The sequence below is a fragment of the Oryctolagus cuniculus genome, chromosome 8 (assembly GCF_964237555.1).
Source record: "Oryctolagus cuniculus chromosome 8, mOryCun1.1, whole genome shotgun sequence".
NCBI lineage: Eukaryota > Metazoa > Chordata > Mammalia > Lagomorpha > Leporidae > Oryctolagus > Oryctolagus cuniculus.
The window spans coordinates 78,584,348-78,604,201 of record NC_091439.1 but is presented as its reverse complement, the minus strand read 5'-3'; the positions used below and the strand labels follow the sequence as shown (position 1 = coordinate 78,604,201).

Here is a 19,854-nt window from a genome sequence, read left to right as displayed (position 1 = left end):
ATTTTACTGGAAACCACAGCTCATATATGATGAATGAGCCTTCAGCAAGAAAGCACATTTTGAGGAACATACTTTGAAGACTGCAGTAGACGTTAGAATAAGGAGCTACTGAAACCTCAATAACAAATGCTAACTCCTAAGTGGTCCAACCAGTCCACTTTTTTTACTTTTTTTTTTTTTTTTTTTTTGGCCATTCACAACATCTTTAGAACCATAGGCAGTCATCTTCAAGCACAAGCTCTTAGGAAGGAAAATGTCTGAATGAACACATCGAAGATCCAACATAAATTATTACCTTTAGACTGAAAAGTCAACCAAACTCAAACAGTTGCCATTCTACATGAAGGGGAGAATTTTCGATGCTCTAAAGTCTGTAACACTCTGTTCTGTGCATCTTTGAAGTTCAAGTTGGGTAGATACACACCTACCCAGTTTGATTATTTTTAACAATAAAAATGAAAAGGAAGACTTACCAACAGAGGCTGAATTTTTAAGAACTGACTCCTTTGGGGTTCCTTTTTCAATGCGTATCGTGGCCCACTGTTCAAAAACAAGCAGTATTAATTTAAACTGGTCAGACACAATGGAAAATATATAAACCATTCTTATACACCACTGAAATTAAAAATAAAGCCCTGAGGCCAGCATTGTGGCACAGTGGGTTAAGATGTGGCTTACAATGCAGTATCAAATCCCAGCTGCTCTGCTTCTGATCCAGCTCCCTGCTAATGTACCTAGGAAAGTAGCAGAAGATGGCCCAAGTACTTGGGTCTCTGCCACCCATGTGGGAGACCCAGATGGAGTTCCTGGCTCCTGGTTTCAGACTAGCAAAACCCAACCATTTGGAGAGTGGACCAATGGATGGAAGCTCTCCTCTATACCTGTGTTTATATCTAAGGAAGTAAAAATACATTTTTTTGGAAGGAAGAAAGGAAGGAAGGAAGGAAGGAAGGAAGGGAGGCAGGGAGGAAAGAAGGAAAGAAGGAAAGAAGAAAGGAAAGAAGGAAGGAAAGGAGGGAGGGAGGGAGGGAAGGAAGGAGGGAAGGAAGGAGGGAAGGAGGGAAGGAAGGAAGGAAGGAAGGAAGGAAGGAAGGAAGGAAAGAAAGAAGGAAAGAAGGAAGGAAGCTTGAGAGGCAGCACAAACTTAAGAGCCAGAAAGGAATCAGGAAATCACAAATTAAAGAAAATTGTGTGCAACTCGTACTTACCTACTCAGGTACAGAGAAAAATGTTATGATTAAGAGGATTTGAGAGATTCTAAGAAGTGGAAGAAAACTTCTCAGTTTGCTTTGAATGTACACACAGTATAAAGAAATATACCAAATGTGATTTTTATAATTTTTTAAATGTCTTTTTATGCATTCCCAAAATTATTTACCTTTAACATCATAGTTCAAAAACCACAAGTGAACTTTTGCAACTCAGCATTCTAAAGAATCATGAAGGGGCCGGCGCTGTGGCTACCAGATGAGGCCACTGCCTATAGTGCCGGCATCCCATATAGGTGTTGGTTCAAGCCGTGGCTGCTCCACTTCTGATCTGGCTCTCTGTTGTGGCCTGAGAAAGCAGTAGAAGGTGGCCCAAGTCCTTGGGCCCCTGAATCCATGTGGGAGACTGGGAAGAAGCTCCTGGCTCCCGGCTTCAGATCAGCAAAGCTCCAGCTGTTGTGGCCAACTGGGGAGTAAACCAGCGGATGGAAAACCTCCCTCTCTCTCTCTCTCTCTCTGCCTCTTCTCTCTCTGTGTAACTCTTTCAAGTAAATAAATAAATCTTTAAAAAATTATGAGTTGGTGTATTTCTTTTGGTTAGAAAAGAAGCAATTAAAATCAAATCTAGAGGATGAAAATTTCAGAAGCTAACAATGTCTAAAAGGACGGATTTGAGCGAGACAGAACAAAAGAAGAGGTAAAAAGCACTACAATGATTATAAACAGAAATAAGCACTAACAACATATCAAGGCAAAAACTTCCATTTTTGCTAGGTTCAGAAAGGTTTGTTAACCTGAGAGCTTATAAAAATTTTAAAAAAGATTTATTTATTTGAAAGGCAAAGTTAGAGAGAAAGAGAGACAGAGGCAGAGAAACAAAGAGATCTTCTATTTGCTGGTTCGTTCCTCAAATGGTCACAATAGCTAGCTGAATCCAGGAGTCTGGAACTCCATATGGGTCTCCCACATGGGTGCAGGGGCCCAAATCATGGGCCATTTTCCACTGCTTTCCCAGGCACATTAACAGACAGCTGGATGGGAAGTGGGGCAACCAGAACACAAACTGGCACCCATATGGGATGCCAAGGTTGCAAGTGATGGACTTAACCTGCTGCACCACGACACCAGCCTCAACAATTTTCAAATAAATGAGAAAGTAATTGATAAGAGAATAAATAACTAAAACACACTTGAAGATCAGGGAGTAAGGGCATGAATTAACAACATCAGACCCCTGCACCACCACCCCAAGAACCAAGCAGGAGCATACCATGAGCACCAGGAGTGCACCCAGCAAAGACAAGCCAAATCTCCCAGCTTCAAGTGGCAAATCACCAATGTTAACAAAACTCAGCCCAGGGACCAGCATCCCATATCAGAGCACCAGTTCCATTCCTGGTTGCTCCACTTCCAATTCAGCTTCCTGCTAATGCACCTGGGAAAGCAGCAAATGGTGGCTCCAGTGCTTGGGCTCCTGCTACCTCCCAAGTGGGAGACTCAAACGGAGTTCCTGATTCCTGGCTTCATCCAGGCCCAGTTCTGGCTATTGGGGGGCATTTGGGGAGATAACCAGGGGATGGAAAATCTCTCTCTCTCTCATCTCTGTCCCTCTGCCTTTCAAACAAATAAACAAATCTTAAAAAAAAAAAAAAAAAAAAAAAAAACAACCAAACCTCAGTCCTAGTCTGGTTGGGTCATTTGGGTCATTCTAGATTCATACTGATTTCATGAAGGAGTTCTCAAACTCTGGACTAGGACCTGCCGTCTTTTCTCATTTGAGGTGAAGGCTATTTCTATAGTTTTTCACTTAAAGCTTTGGCATCAATTATCACTTCTAAGGAAATGAAAGATGGGATTAAAATAAGATTTTGTAAACAATCATTCATCTTGGAACTCACTTTTCTTATTGTGGGCAAGTGACTTTATGTTTTATACAAACGGTAGTTTCCTTACACTAGAACATGTATTCTATGTTTATATGACGGAAAATACTGGTATTTTCTGGCTGTTATGGGCTAGATTCTGCGCCCTCAAAAATTCATGTTGAAGGTGGATCTATCAATATCTCAGAATGTGACAACACAAGAGGGCTTTGAAAGTTTCTATGGAAATGAATATTATGGCAAAAACTATGCCTAGACTTCAAATTTTTTTGCATGAAAATAAACTTGTTTTTAAATCTCATTTTCTAAGAACTTTTTGAAAAACCCTATTTGGAGACAGGATCTTTTAAAGGCAATTAAATTATGAGGAAGCCATTACAGAGGGCCCTACTCCTATCTGACCGGTGTTTCTGGGAGAGAAAATGTGGACAGAGACACCAGGGTGTGTGTACAGAAAAGCAAGGTAGACAGTGAGAGGGAAGCACCCATACAAGCCCAGGGGAGAGGCCTCTGAATGAAAGTAAACCTACCGACACCTTGACCTTGGACTTCTAGCCTTCAAAATGAAGAAAAAATGAATGTCTGCTGTTCAGGCCCCCCAGTCTGAGGTATTTTATTGTGGCAGCCAGAGCAGATGACAGTGACACTCCTCAAATAGCGAGATATGTGACAAAGAGCTCCATGTTCTGCCACTAGCCAGGTTTCACCAACGCATAACCTCAACCCAAACGGTAGCTCCCAAGTTTGCCCTACAAAATGCAGTTATGACACACAAGATAAGCACATTTCAAGGCTGGAGAAGCAGCCATTTGATGCCAAAGGGAATTAGGTTTACTGTGCAGGGAAAATGAGATGGCACCTGTGCTCTGCAGCCAGAGGAGATGGATGCTGCAACTGCAGACCTGGCTGGAATTCACTCTGACCTGAACCTGTCTGAGCATCCATTTCATCATCTCTACAGCAGGGACAAACACCAGGGTGGTCATGAAGATTAAAGGAGGGAATCCAGTGGTACCCATCACACAGTGCACCAGAAAGCAGAAAAACAGTGGCTTCCTCCTCCCTCCCCACACCCCTCACTCTATGGAGGTACCAAAATGATCACATTTTTCCAGCTCCTCAGTCCATCTCCCAATAAATAGCTCTTACACTGTCAAGTCAGCTGTAAACACAAAGGCAGAAGATCTCTTCCAGAGCAATCGCAGAACACATCTGTCTCAAGGCAAGAGGGCTCCGATCACCAAAGCGGCTTCTAACAATCCCCACTGTCCCTCTGCCCTGCTCTCCCTGCCCTCCAAGGAAAGTCCATAGGCACTCATCAGTCAGGTTTTCTCCACTTAATTTTCACAGCCTCTAGGAGCATCCAAAGTTCACCAGGTTGTCTAAAATTCTCCAAGCAGAAATGGTCTCGAGTCTCATCTTTGAAGCTTAGATCAGAAGCTTGCAAAATTGTGACAGGGTCACCTAGACAATTACAACATCCAATTTTACACTAAAAAGAAATGACCAAAGATTAAAGATTAACTAAATAAAGGGAAAGGAGCTAAAAATGCACAAAATTGTATACAAATTCTAAAGTCATTATGTTTAATTAAGTAGCAGCTGGCCACCATCTGTAGCAAAATAAAAGTTTCTTTTAGAGGCTGTTATCCTGGCAGATTAAGAACTCAGGCTTGGGGCAGGTATTTGGCACAGCGGTTTAAGACACACCGTTGGGTAGGCCCATATTTTGTATCAGGGTGCCTGGGTTCAAGTCTTGACTCCACTTCCAATTATGGCTTCCTGCTAATGCACACCATGGGAAGCAGCAAGTGATGATGGCTCAAGGACTTGGGTCCCTGCCACCATGTGGGAGATCCAGAATGACTTTCAGTCTCCTGGCATCAGCCTGGCTCAGTTCTGGCTGTTGTAGGCATCTGGGGGATAAAAGATACCTTTCTCTCTCTCCCTATGCCTTTCAAGAAAAAATTAGTTAAAAAAAAAAAAAAAAAAAAAAAAGAACTTGGACTCCTGATTCACAATAAAACCCCAATTCTCCCACTGACAGCTGTGTGCCACTCCCCAAATGTCCTCTCTGACTCCTCACTCCCCAGTTTGTCAATGGAAGTAATAACAGACCCTGTCTTACAGATTTGTTGTGGAATTAAGATAAATGCCTATTGTGTCCTTTTGGTAGCTCTATTATTCTGTATTATTATCTTCCATTGTAAATTATATGGGATAAGGCAGGTAGCTAGATTAGGTCCAGGAGCCGGAAGCCACATACCCCCACCCCATGTAATCCTATCTACCTACTTGTCAATCAAATGACTCTTTCCCTAGGATATACCTCCCCTTACCTGGGACCTGCGGCCAGTACCATGTAACCATTCCCCTTTCTAAGCTCATAAGAAGCCTGGTAAAGGGAAAAGGGGAGGCTCGCTCTCCCTCTCCACGTGGATCCAGAGCAAGCAGGATATGGAAATTTCTCTTTTCCCTTCCTGGCCCACTATCCCTGAACAATGCTCGTGTGTGTGTGTGTGTGTGTGTGTGTGTGTTCCTCACCTTTTGAATAAACTTTCACTATACATTGTGTTTATACCTCTACTTAGAACATTTTTCTAATTAAGAGGCAAGAGCCTAGAGTAGGAATACAGGAATTTAGTCCTAACCGAGCCCACAACATAATGAGCCATTGACTTCTAGCGCATTTATTATTATTCCCAATCCTAGAGGTATTTCTTATACAGATGTCATAACCATATGAGAATTACCAACATGCCTTTTTTTTTCATTTGTTTCCTCTGACAGGTTACAAGACAAACATTCAATTTGCCTGAGCTTTAACAGGATAGTTCCTTTGCCCCACTTAAATGACCAATAAAGACATAAAAGTCCAATTGGCAAAGTGAGAATGGGGTATGACATGCCTTTTTTAAAAGATGTAAAACTAATTGGTGGAAAGAAGAGACAGTAAAGGAAAAGAATAATAATTAAATCAAAAAGCAAGAAGACTTGGCCTGAGTAGGTGTACTGACCCATTAAAGACATGATGAAGCCGGCACCACGGCTCACTAGGCTAATCCTCCGCCTTGCGGCGCTGGCACACCGGGTTCTAGTCCCGGTCGGGGCACCGGATTCTGTCCCGGTTGCCCCTCTTCCAGGCCAGCTCTCTGCTGTGGCCAGGGAGTGCAGTGGAGGATGGCCCAAGTGCTTGGGCCCTGCACCCCATGGGAGACCAGAAGTACCTGGCTCCTGCCATCGGATCAGTGCGGTGTGCTGGCCGCAGCGCGCCGGCCGCGGCAGCCATTGGAGGGTGAACCAACGGCAAAAAGGAAGACCTATCTCTCTCTCTCTCTCACTGTCCACTCTGCCTGTCAAAAAAAAATAAATAAATAAAATAAAGACATGATGAGAGGTTAAATCTTAGCCTCATGAGAGCAGAAAATAAATAAAACAAACAATAAAGAGTGCTCCAGTTCAGACTCCACTAAGACTTAAGTACTTACTATGTACCAAGTGCTTTCAACCCTCTTTCCTCCCTTAACCTGCACAATAAGCCATGTGGCATACTCTTATATGCACATGGAGAAACTAACGTTGCAACGTTAAGTGACCTGCCCAAGATCAGAAGGCTAGAGATTTGTAGTAATCTTTTCATGCTCCCATTTTATTCCACAAAAGTGGAGAGAAAATCAGTTCACAAACACTAAGTGTCCAGTGCCTGTATTTTCTGGTTAAATTGGATGACTTATATCTTACATGCCATTCCCTGACTTGTTTCTTCTGCATCAATAGTACGTTCTCCTTCCATTTTTATTTCTCTCTAAACCTGAACCTTATGCCAAATAGGAATCTTTTCCCTCTCTGATCCTAATCATTAAGCTTACAATTAATTTTCATGGTTGAGAGCAGTAGTTTCCAATGTTTAATCCATGCTCCTGTTGGAAAAACATAAAAACTTCACATACCCACCCCGAGATTCCAACACATACCCTCACTGTCCTCTAAATATCTCTTCAGCCAAAAGTTTTTTTTTCATAGTTTATATTCCTAAAATAATTTTCGCAATATAAAGTTACATTACTGACATACATATGCATAACAAATTATTCTATACCTCTTGAAGGTCCCTAGTTTAGAGACTCACTAAACGTATTCTAAGCCAAGTATTCAAGCCTTGTTATCAAGTAGCTTGCCATATTAGGAACTTAGGCATACATGAAGTACAGAAGAAGGCATGCAGTGGGTGTTCAATAAACAAATATTGTCTGAACTGATGAACTAAGAAGGAATCAAAGAAGACTGTTCGGTTTGATGAGTTACTTGACAAGTAACAAGTACCACAGTCAACTACTCAGAAGGTAGCCTACACATATTTCAACTTACAAATTTGAGTGTATGGTCATGAAAAAGCCTCCCACTGACAAGAAAGCTTGTAAAAGTGAATCCATAATGCATAAAACTACATGATCCCTTAAAATAGTACGTAAATCACCAAAGAAACTAGAGAAATATCCAGCTCTGGTCAACTAGCCCAAAGGATATTCTTGGGACCAGTATGTAAAGAAAAGAACCAAATCAATTTGAGAACTTAGAAAAGGAATAATGAGTCACTAAAGGGCCGGGTGTTGAATGGCATCTACAAGAGAGCAGAGCACTTGTCCAGATCTAAAGATATTCTACAACCAAATAATGGGTACAAGTTTTTAAGGGAATGACACCTATAGTTGGGAAAAGCAACCACTGCACTAACACCAGCCTAACAGAAACGTCTTTTAAACATCTAACACTCCTAGTGGAAGGATGGAAAATACTGGGTTGCTATTTCCCTCCCCTGCACCTAAAGCAACAATCACTCTGGGACCCCAACCCCCTTTCCTGATGAGCCCAGCTGCTCCCAAACACAGAAGCTCCAGGTAGTCATGACCAACAAAGCAGAGCTGACTCACGAAGTGACTCCCTATTCGAATTCCACAGCTCTTTTAAGGAAACCTCGAAATACCAAAATGGGACAGACAGGAGTGAGCACCTGGAAGTCAACATATGTGATGCAGCTTCCCTCCAGCCTCATGTGGACATTGGCTGCTGGGTGGAAAAACAGTTCAGTCATCTTAGAGTTCTGAGAAGGAGGGAACACTAGCCACAGAGACAAGTTGGACAAGGAGATAAGCTGGGAGAAGCTGTGTCAAAGGTTAGTGCAGGGTTAGAGACGAACATCTGGCTGGGGCCAGCACTGTGGCATATGTAGTTGGCTAAGCCTCCACCTGCAGTGCCAGCATCCCATGTGGGCACCTGTTCTTATCCTGGCTTCTCCTCTTCCCATCCAGCTCTCTGCTTATGGCCTGGGAAAACAGTGGAAGATGGCCCAAGTGCTTGGGCCCCTGCACCGTCATGGGAGTCCTGGAAGAAGTTCCTGGCTTCTGGCTTCAGATCAGAGTGAACCAGCAGGTGGAAGACCTCTCCGTCTCTCCCTCTCTGTAACTCTGCCTCTCAAATAAATAATCTTTAAAAACAATAAAAGAGATGAACACATAAACATCTGGGAGCTGCCCACAAGCTGAGGAAGAGCAGGTACCTTGAAAGAGTAACAAAGATGCTGGAATCATATTTTTCCTTTAATAGCAGGAGACACCCAATGGACCTTCAAAAAGTTCATGGAAATGCACATTATGAGAAAACTAGGCACAGATGTTAATAATTATTTTGTACCAAAAAAACCCTTACCTTTAATTTTGTTTTTCTGTGAACTTTTTGAAATGGGCTCATACAGCACCTAACATAGGCAGGCTCTTTTCTAGGGGTATCATGGACCCCGATCTTATAGCTGAGCATAATGAGGCACAAGAAGTGGGTGACTTCCCTAAGGTCACACACAGACAGCTGGGATTCTGGTACCTCATCTAAGAAAACCAGTATCACCTACGGGAGATTCTCAGTTCACACTCCTGTACCAAACCCTTCATTTAAACAAATCCAAACACTGAACTTATTTGAGTCCTTATCTGTAAAAGGCCCTCCCAACCTTACAGAGCTTTTGGAAACTTAATTCAAACAAACAAACAAAAAGCCCTGTGTCAGGGTAAGCTGTGGTTGCTCCTTCCTACGCCCACTTCTGTTATTGGAAATAACAGAATAGACAGAGCTGAGGTCAAAGAATACACCCTCTCAATGGCATTTCAAATGCCATCGGTCAGATAAAATTTCCATGACTCCACTAAAATAAAATCAGATGTCTTTCTGCCATCCAGCAATTGGGTTCTTATCTTCGGTGCACAGTAGAACAGGATGCCTCCCCGGACAGGATGCCTTAGTACACGAAAGGACCTCTGAAACCTGAGGTTGTAAAAACCAGGGGAGTGACAGCTGCAGGGCACGTGGGATACAGACGGTGCCAGTACCAAGGCGGTCGCATTGTTATTCTAATCGATAAAACAGGAATAATAAAACGGGGAGGAAACAGTAGGGTGGTCCAGTGATCTCAGCCCGTTTCCCTCGGGTTCTTCGGGAGAAGCTGTGGAGCTGGCTGCGCTAGTGCGGGAGCGAAGCCGAAGCACACGGGTTCCCCGACCACCGACCTTGGCCGCTGGACCCCTCGCGTCAACTGGGCTCTGCCCGCGCGAACACGGGTCCTGGCCGTAAGCCCTCAGAGTTGCGGGGCGCATCCCCCCGGGCCCTCACCTCTAAAGTTTTCACCAGGATCTTCATGTAGATCTCAGAGATGCCCAGGGACACGCCAAAGGCCGAAGGTAACAGGATGAGGCCGAGCACCAGCGTCAGCCAGGTGGACAGGATCTTCCCGGCCAGGTCTGCGCCGTCCATGGCTCGCCGCACGCGCTCGAGAGATCCGCGGTGGAGGTCCGAGCGCGACGTTGCGCGGTCCCCGGGCAGGCCAGGGAGGGCTGCGGGAGCGGAGCGCAAGCCCAGCCCCCGGAAAGTCAGTGCCGCAGCCGCCGCAGCCTCTCGGCACTCACCTCTGCGGGACAAAGAAGAGAGGAAGTAAAAAACTTTCAGGATCGCAGCAATTTCCTTCCTTCCTCCTCAGGCGCTCCTGGCCGCGCCAGTTAACTCTTCTTGCGCTACGGCCCGGGGTTAGGGCTGGAGCCCGCCGGCCAGAGGACCCGAGCAGGCGGGAGCCCAGGGACACCGCGGCGCGGGCAGAGCGCGCCAGCGCACCAGGGACGCGCCCCGCCCCGTGCCTGGTTTCCTCTGGGTGACGATTGCGACAGCTCAGCGGGTGACTCACGCGGGCGCTCCCGGAGCGAGGATCCCTGCGGGCGCCCAGCTCCGCCGCCTCCGGGCTGCGGGCTGTGCGGGTGGCTGGCTGCGTTCCGGCTTTTCAACGCGCTGCCCTCGCCCCACCTCCTCCGCCACCCAACGGGGAGCTCCCAGGTCCAGAGCCGCATCCCGCAGGACGGCCTCCCTCCTTCCCCCGCGCCACGCCTTCCCCAGCACGTCTGCTTTCTTTCTGGGGCTTTTCCATCCGCTTTCCTTCGCCCCCGGAATCAACCACTTGGACGATCTTGTTTGCGCGGGTGTATAAAAACGACTGAAAGGGCAGACGAGGGAAAGGCGGACGAGCAGCCGTTTATGTCGCATCAGAGGCTCTCACGCCTGCCTCCCCTCCGAAGCTGTGGGGCTGAATCTTGCTTCTCCAGAGAGTAGCAAGCTCCCTCCACCAGACTCTTAATCCGCTCGGCCGCCATCTGCCTGACAGACCCCTCGGCTGCTCCCTTCCATCCCCCGCAGTCTGCGCACTAACCGCACGGAGGCCCAGGCAGGAGCCCGCCTCCGCCACGCTGCGGGGCTCGGGGGTATCGGGTGCCTCTCCAATCCCCCGCCCCTCCCTTCCCAAGAAGGGCGCTGAAGGTCAATTCCCTGAAGCTGTTTGCTCCACTGCGGTTCAGCTGCTGTTGAGAATGAGCCCGAGAAGGGCTGTTGAGAACGGGAGTCAGTGAGAAACTCGGGCCTCCCAGGGTTTCCAGATCGCCGCCGAATCAGACCTCGATCTCTGCATCGGGCCAAAAATCTCCGACAGAGATCTTTCCGGGTTGTTTTCAATCTGGAAAAACAGGGAGGGCCGGCAAACTGAACTGAAGCGGTGCTAGCAGCAAATACTGCAGAGAAAAGGATCCCTGCCCAGGGTGTGCAGGAAGTGGGGAGCTGAGGAAACGAAAAGCCCCCCTCCCTTTGCAAAGAACGAAAATGTTTGTCCTCTGCACCTGCTGCCAGGTGGGTGTCACATACCACATCCCCTCCACCACACACAAGCACTGAAGGGGTCAGAATCCACTCAGCAATGCATAAGGGTCAAACTTGGTTTCCCAAAATTAAAGGTCTGTATGGGCTGCCAGTTACCAAAACAAGGAAAACGACTGCGGGAAGTGGCCCAAAGTCCTTGCTAAAAATGAGTGTTTAGCACAAAATCTCAAAGATTTTTATTGGTTCTCTTAAACTACACATTCAGGCAAAAGTTCAGGCGAAAGTCTTGTGCTCAAGCACATTCTAGCCCTGAGTGCACACAACTGCCAGTGATTTTATTAAATTTTAAGTTATTGGGGGCCGGCGCTATGGCACAGCAGGCTAACGTCTTGGCCTGAAGCACCGGCATCTCATGTGCGCGCTGGTTCTAGTCCCGGCTGCTCCACTTCCAATCCAGCTCTCTGCTATGGCCTGGGAAAGCAGTAGAAGATGGCCCAAATCCTTGGGCCCCTGCACCCACGTGGGAGACCCGGAAGACGCTCCTGGCTTCAGGTTGGCTGTTCTGGCCAATTGGGGAGTGAATCAGTGGATGGAAGACCTCTCTCTCTTTCAAATAAATAAATCTGTAAAAAAAATGTTTAAGTTATTATCTTCAGCTGGAAAGAATCTTGCATCTACTGATTCACTCCTCAAATTCCCGCAACAGCCAGAGCTGGTCGAGGCTGAAACCAGGAGCCCAGAACCCCAGCTTGAGGGCTCCCATGTGGGTGGCAGGGGCCTAAGCACTTGAGCCATCATCTGCTTCCTCCTAGGGTGCACCAGCAGGAAGCTGGATCAGAAGCTGAGGAACTGGGACTCCCGCTGGCATTCCAACAATGACTGGAGTTTCCAAGCCACTACTTCACCTGCTGCGCCTGCCTATCTGGTGATGTTTACTGCTCACAGCCAAACTCCGTGAACTAGTTTTGGCTTGGGGGTTGCTTTCTGGAACTGCTTTGTAAAGCTCCATGCAGAGATCTAAAGGCAGCCTGGCTCAAAAGTTCTGCTTTCCACCTAAAAACACAGGAGAGCCAAGGTAAGATCCCAAGGGACACAAGGGCTCACTTTTGCAGTGACACCTGAAGGACAAGCTCCTGGCCTGTCCCCCTCCTTGTCTCCCTTTCTGTCACTCCACTACACCTTGAAGACGTGAAGCCAGTCTGATCCTCCCTTCCTGCAGTCCCAACTCCCCTCACTGACTGCATTTCCTTCCTAGGGCTGCCTTAAATCACCATTGTAGTGCTTTTAATTAAGCAGTGGAAATTTGTTCTCAGTTCTGGAGGCTAGGGTCTGAAGTCAAGGTCTCTGTCTGCAGGGTGATGCTCCCCTTAAAGGCTACCGGGAGAATCTTTCCTGGCCTCCTCCAGCCACCGGTGGCTCCCAGAGTCCCTTAGATGGTAGACATCACTCCAACCTCTTCTTCAGACTCCCTGTGGCCTCTTTCTCTTGTTACAAAGACACACATTTGCTTGGATTTAGGGCCCACCCTAATCCAAGATGGTGTTATCAGCTCCTTCATTTAATGATACTTCATCTCCAAACATCCTTATTCCAAATAAGGTCACTTTCACAGATATGGGTGCTGGGACTTGGACTTACCTTTGAAGAGGCTGCAATTCAACCCACTCTACTTGCCTGCAGCTGTGAAATCAGGGCAATACCAGCCACCTGGAGAGGGTGTTAGTAGGATTGAGAGATTATGGATTTCAACTTTATCAATTGTGCCCAGTAATGAAATTGTCCAGGATCCTGTTTTCTGTTTTGTTTTCTCTGCTGTCCTGACATAACTTTGTTTTGTTTTGTTTGAAAAGCCAGAGTTCAGACAGAGGGAAAGAGAGTGCTGGCGCACTCCCCAAATGGCCACAATGGCTATGACTGGGCCATGCTGCAGCCAGGAACCTGGAACTCCATCTGGGTCTCTCACATGGTTGGCAGGGGCCCAAGCACTTGGGTCATCTTCTGCTGCTTTTCCCAGGCACGTTAACATGGAGTCGCATGCACAGTAGAGCAGGTGGGACTCAAACCGGCACTCAAATGGGATCTAGCATCGCAGGAGGCAACTTAACCCACTATACCACAGTTCAGGCAGGCCCTGTGGCATATCCTTTAATAGTGTTACCATTCCTTTATGAAATGTCTTGATTTGAGTGGCAAATCACATGGTCTCTTTATGCTTCCATAATTCCTAATGTCCCTTCCCATCCTAAAATAACAGTCTTTGACAGAACTCACTGTGAAACCTAACTAGTTCTTCACTAGTCTGCTCTTAACCGATTGGATGTGGATTTGCAGAGCCTTAGCTCTCGAGGTCAAAGGAAATTGTAAAGGAGACTGAAGGTATGGGATTAATGTCTAGTCCACAGCTTCTAAAACTTAAATGTGGGTGGGAATCCCAGGAGTTCTTGCTAAAATGTAGATTGAGTCAGAAAGGCAGAGATAGGGCTTGAATTCTAAATTTCTAAGAAGCACCCAGGTGATGCTGGTGCTGTTGGTCTATAGATGACACTTGGAGTAGCAAACGCTTAGCAGGGGTGGGGAACCTTTTTTCTGCCAAGGGCTATTTGGATATTTATAACATCATTTGCAGGTCATACAAAATTACCAACTTAAAGATTAGCCTGCTATGGATTTGTTGAATTTTGAGTCCCATCTTTAGTTGCCTTGGCAAGGTCAAACCAAATAATTTGGCAGGCCTTGCATGGCTCCTAAGTCAGATGTTCCCTACCCATCTTAGGGCATGCACAAAGACATGAGTTTTAGGGACCATTTGGTGCAGTGGTTAAGACACTGCCTGGGATGCCCACATCCCATATTGGAGAGCTGCATTAGATTTCTAGCTCTGTTTTTAATTCAGGCTTCCTGCTAATTCCCACCCTGGGAAGAAGCAGGTGTTGGCTCAAGTACTTGGGTTCCTGACACCACATGGGAGACCCAGCTTGAGTTTTCCACATTGGCCTGGTGTTAGGAAACTGGTGCAGTTTTAGCCAGGTGGCCACATGGCCTAGCTACCTGAGTCAGGCTCCACCCCCATCCTAATGGGATTTGCTGCTCTTGCTTCCCTGCCCACCCTCAGGCAAAGCTTTAAAAGGGCCTGTTCCTGACCACATGCTCTCTTGATCCTTCTCTCCTGCGCTCTCTTGGCTTCTCGCCTCCTCTCGTCTCTCTTCTCCCTCCTCTCTGTTTCTTTCTTATACTCTCTTTCTCTCTTTTTCCTTCGCCGCCCCTTCACTCCGGTCTGTTGGGTATTCCCCAATAAACCCTTTCTCTTACTCCGGTGTTTGGTGTGTTTTGCAATGGCTAACATTAATATATAACACCTGGCCTACCCCAGTTGTTGCAAGCAACTGGGGAGTAAACCAGGAGCAGATGGAAGATCTCTGTCTCTGCCAAACAAATAAAAATAAATATATAAAAATTTTAAAAGAATGGGAGAAAGGGAAGACAAAATTTTTTAAATAGTAGGGGAGTTTTATGTTTAACTGATAACAAAAGGCCAGGAGGGGGGAAGGATTCCAGATAAGTCTCTGAGAACCACGGTAAAAATAATTGATTCTGGGGTCAGCATTGTGAAGCAATGCATTAAGCCACTGCTGATGAGACCTGCATCCCATAGTTGAGTGCCAGTTAGAGTTCTGGCTGCTCCGATTCCACGCACCTGGGAAGGCAGCAGATGACGGCCTAAGTACTTGGGCTCCTGCCACCCATGTAGTTGGAAACCTGGCTCCTTGCTTGGGACTGGTCTAAACCTAATGTTGTAGGCGTTTGAGGAGTGAACCAGCAGATGGAAGATATCTCTCTCTCTCTATTGCTCTGCCTTTCAAATAAATAAATAAATAAATGGGTCTTTTTAAACAATGATTGATTCTGAAGGGCTGGCCTCTACAGAGAGTTCATTTGTTGTTGGCATATTCTTGAAGCCCCTGCTCTGACAGTAATTGTGGCCAATATGAACAGCATTTAGGGTATAAGATATTAAACCAAAACTTTTAAGACCAAGAGATCTGTGAGATAAAAAGGCTTATTGAGCCATCATTACAGATGGTAGCCAGAATAAAGGACCAAGTCCTGGGACAAGTTCTTATAAGGCTAGACAGCAAGTGAAGAAGCCACTTCTGGACCTTGAGGTAAAAGCATTTCTTTTTTTTTTTTTTTTTTTGACAGGCAGAGTGGACAGTGAGAGAGAAAGACAGAGAGAAAGGTCTTCCTTTGCCGTTGGTTCACCCTCCAATGGCCACCACGGCCAGCGCGCATAGCGCTGATCTGATAGCAGGAGCCAGGTACTTATCCTGGTCTCCCATGGGGTGCAGGGCCCAAAGTACTTGGGCCATCCTCCACTGCCTTCCCGGGCCACAGCAAAGAGCTGGCCTGGAAGAGGAGCAACCGGAACAGAATCTGGCGCCCCGACCAGGACTAGAACCCGGTGTGCCAGCGCCGCAAGTAGGAGGATTAGCCTAGTGAGCTGGGGCGCCGGCTTAAATAAATCTTTAAAAGCTAATTAAAAACAAAACAAAATTCTCTTTGAGAACTGATGGCTTATAGCAGACGTCCCTAAGCAAGCCAGCTGGTTTGAATCAGTGACATCAAAATAGCTGATAATGTGACCTCAAGCAGACCTGCAGCTTCATATAATCCAATTTCCATCCAGAAAACCACTCCCACCATGACAGCTGATGTGCATCCTGGCAACCAGCAAAAAGACATAAAAGGACAAAAAGGGGCTCTGTGATTCTTCAGATTTACACTACCGTTTTCCTGGGGGTTAGAAGGCGTGGTGGGGGGAAACCTTAATATTCCTGCCACCTACTAGTGCGTTCGTCCTCTGACTCCTCAGCTGCCAGCAGTCAGACAAGTCCATTAGCCAGCCAGGATCCTGCTTTTCCATTCTTCCGTCGCTGAATAAAGCTGTGCTCTTGGTATGCAGTGTCAACTTCCTTACTGCCTCCGTGACACTGAACATACAAAAAGGATCCAATTTTGGAGTCCCTCCCCAGAGGGAGGGGTAACAAACAATTTTAGGGGAAGAGTAAGGTATTTTAGGGAAGGTGAATAGGCCCAAAGAACAGCATGAAGGCAAAGGCAAGTTTTCCCTTTACCTGTGAAGCTTCGCTGGAATAAAACTGAGGAAAACAAGGAAAGGGCATGATTACCTGGTGACACCACCTGGTGTGGTATCGTTCAGCATCTCACAACTCTTTTTCCAGAGGGCAGGAAGCCAAGGGGGAGTGAATGACCCCACACACAGAGACAGCTTGCAAAGAGGTTCTCTTTGGAATTTGAATGAGCCCAAGGAACAGGAAGGTCCATCCAGGTGTGTTTGCATTCCTCAGGCTTTTTTTTTTTTTTTTTTCTCTGAGATAGATAATCAGACTTCATCGTGCAGAAGAAAGGCAGTTGTGTTATTCCCTTTTGCAGTCTTAGTCTTCATGCACTTAAGAGAATTCAGAAAGGTTCTCCTGGTGCTCGGGTAGGCAGAAGCAATACAAGCTTCTCCTTTAGGTCAAATGCTTAACATGCCAAAAGAATTACCACCTTTTAGGGGGTATTCTCTGCTCTCCAACAAGAGACAGTGGATGGGGACAAAGTTCATCTGGACTCTGGGTATGAGATTTGACTTTCAGTCTCTTCGGTAATACTCCTTGGTTTATGAAACAACAGGGTGGGAGAGAGGATAAAAAGTAGTTTTATTGCCTTTTGCAGATCTGGTCTTTAGGTAAAAAAAGCAATGTTGGAAGGGCTGGCGCTGTGGTGTGCAGGTTAAGCTGCTGCTTGCCAGTTAGCACCCCATATACTGGAATGCCCTTGAGTCCTGGCTGCTCTGCTTCTAATACAGCTCCCAGATAATGGTCCTGGGAAAGCAGCAGAAGGTGGCTCAGGAGCTTGGGCCCCTGCCACCCAAGTGGGAGACCAGATGGAGTTCCTGGTTCCTGGCTTTGGCCTGGCCCAGACCTGGCTATTGCAGCTATTTGGGAAACAAACCAGCATATGGAAAATTGACCCTTCTCTCTGTCTCTCCTTCTGCGCTATTTTGCCTCTCAAACAAATAAATCATTTAAAAAAGATTTTTTAAAATTTTTAAAGGAAATGTTGGAGAAAAGCCTCTTTTAGTATTTGCTGTTTTCCAAGTAAACTGCCACCAAGATGCCATGTTTTGGGAGTGACATCCCCTGGAGTCCTTCAGATGCCACAATTTACATCAACTTCCAGTGAATTCCAACAAAATCTTCCTCAAAATTTTTCCCTGGTTTATGCAGGGTTTCTTTTTCTCTGGGTCTGCGACCACATCATAATGCTTCCCTCATACACACATGCACTCACACAGCTTCCCTCCTATCTGTCATTCAAATGCCTCAGTCCACTGGTTAGGTATTCAACATGATGACCCTACTAATTGCTGCAAATGTCTATTCCAATTTTGCATTCCAGAACAGGGGAAATAACCACAGGTTGGGATCAAAGACTCATGCATTCCACTGTTAGATGAATCTAAGCTAAAACTGCATTGATTACCTGATTTCCATAAGCTCTTGGTTTCACTAAGGCATAAGAGTAACATTTTGGGTCTCCAAGCAGTACTGTCAATTCAGAAACAGTGTGAGGAGTTAGGCTAATGGGCAGATTAGGTCTCTGTCAGAATGAAAAAAGGGACAGAGTCCCTTTAAGAGTGGGCAAAGTGCTTCTTCCCAGAGGGTTATCTTTACCAACACTTAGTTTTATCAAAAGAACAGGCTATCCCTGACTACAAATTCCAGCCCTCTGATGGGTTTTTATCCCTGCCTGTGATTGGTTGCTATCTCAGCCCTCTGGTTGTTATTCTAGATGTCTGATTGGTTGTTAATTGTTAGTCTGCTCCTCCCCTGATTGGTTAACTTCTGTATATAAAAGAGTCAGTACCCCCAGGCTTTCTAGGCAGCTCCTCCCTTGGAGACCCTTCCTGCCTGCTGCAGCTGGAGGCTTCTCTAATAAATCTCGCTTTGCTAACTGTCCCTGTCTGTGTGGAAATTCTTTAACATATGACAAGAATCAAGATCACGTTCATCATCCCATAACAGTAGTATCCAGTATTTTTGACCCAGATTTTTGAGCTTTTAATGAGATTGAAACATTTGGTAAGATTTCACTTACTAAGTAACAGTACTATCCATTTTAATACATAGTAAACAAAGGCATGAGTAAATGATATGCTGAAACCTTAAGTAATAAGAATCAGATTAAATCAAAGAGGCTTGGGGTCTTCTCTCTAGCTTTAGCCTAAAGAAAATGAAATTTAACTTTTTACATTTTTTTAAAGCACTACATTATTTAAGATTTTGTCTTTGGCTTGCTTATTAGATGTGGTGTTTCTTCCAAGGTTGGTACCCTTTTCTTCAATCATATGGTAAACTGAACAACACTTAATTCAATCTAAGTCTGTTCTAACCTAAAAGTACAAAATTAAGACATTATGAGAAATAAAATCATATTTGACATTTTTATTTTAGGCTGCAAAAACAAAAGCAAGCAACAAAAAACCTGAAATAGCCTTGATAAATGATATAAATTCATTCTTTCAAAGAAAGCAGAAGGTAGATTTTAACACAAAGAAGAGACGCTTTATTAATGGAAATTAACTTTAAACATACAGTTAAATAATATCAGTCTAACTTTTTGGAAATTCAACATTTTATTTACATCTTTATTTTGTAACTTTTATTTATTTGAAAGGGAGACATACAGACATACATCTTCCATGCACTGGTTCACTCCCCAAATGTTTGCAACAGCCCAATTGAGCCAGGCCAAAACCAGGAGTCTGGTCCAGATCTCCCATGTGGGTGGCAGAGAGCCAAGTATTTGAGCTGTCATCTGCTGCCTCCAGAGGTACACATTAGCAGGAAGCTAGAATTGAAAGTGGAGCCAGGACTAGAAAAAGCAGGTTCAGGACAGGAGAGTGCAGTGGACAAACCACTTGCTAAAGAGATGAGTGCAGGTAAAAGGGAGATATGTGCTTATCAGGCAAACGATGAGGAAATACACTGAAGGTGTTTCAGACAGGCTCATCACGGCCTAGAGGCCCGGAAGGACAAAACAGTATTATGGAATGCAGGTGCCTCCCTCATGCACAGTCATTAGGATTTGTTTCCCTGTGTTCACTCAGGGGCTGTGGCCCTGGTTCAAGTGGTCCCAGGTGCAGCTTGCAACACACCTTGGCTGGTGTCCACATCATGCTGGTGTTTCAGGGCCTCGGGGTGCAAGAGTTATGGGGCCATGGCAGTGTGCACGCACTGAGATTTCAGAGGAAAGCCTGGAAAGTTAGGCAAAAGTCTGCTGCAAGGTTGGAGTCCCTGCCTGTGGGGTGATGCCTAGAGGAGCTGTAGGAGTGGAGCCAAAGAAGGGATTCCAGAGACGTAGAGGGAATGCTCACCTGGGAAGGCCACTGATATCAGTGTGCAGCCTCGGAAAAGCACTATGTGGGTAGAGACCAACAAAACCACAGAGGCATGGAGACCTCCGGGAAAACCTGGAGGCCCAGGCAGAGATCTGTCACTGGGGCAAAGCCACTGTCT

At 45.8% G+C, this 19,854-nt stretch overlaps 1 protein-coding gene and 1 non-coding gene across 3 annotated transcripts in view; both read right to left on the bottom strand.

Moving 5' to 3' along the window:
• The window catches only part of GPAT3 (glycerol-3-phosphate acyltransferase 3), a 107,116-nt gene that overhangs the window by 57,870 nt on the left and 29,392 nt on the right, over positions 1-19,854 (bottom strand). Inside the window, exons 1-3 of one of the 2 annotated variants that reach the window (XM_002716971.5) lie at positions 10,317-10,835; positions 9,752-10,046; positions 474-540 (exon numbers count right to left, since the gene is read on the bottom strand). In XM_002716971.5, coding sequence (XP_002717017.4) covers positions 474-540; positions 9,752-10,046; positions 10,317-10,669 — 715 coding nt within the window. In that variant the 5' untranslated portion in view covers positions 10,670-10,835. Of the gene's footprint in view, positions 1-473; positions 541-9,751; positions 10,047-10,316; positions 10,836-19,854 lie in introns of those variants that run through there. The other variant, XM_051819585.2, reaches the window with a different exon arrangement.
• Positions 5,864-5,992, bottom strand: LOC127483346 (small nucleolar RNA SNORA27). The gene has a single exon (XR_007909541.1). It is a non-coding gene; the product is annotated as a small nucleolar RNA SNORA27 (small nucleolar RNA).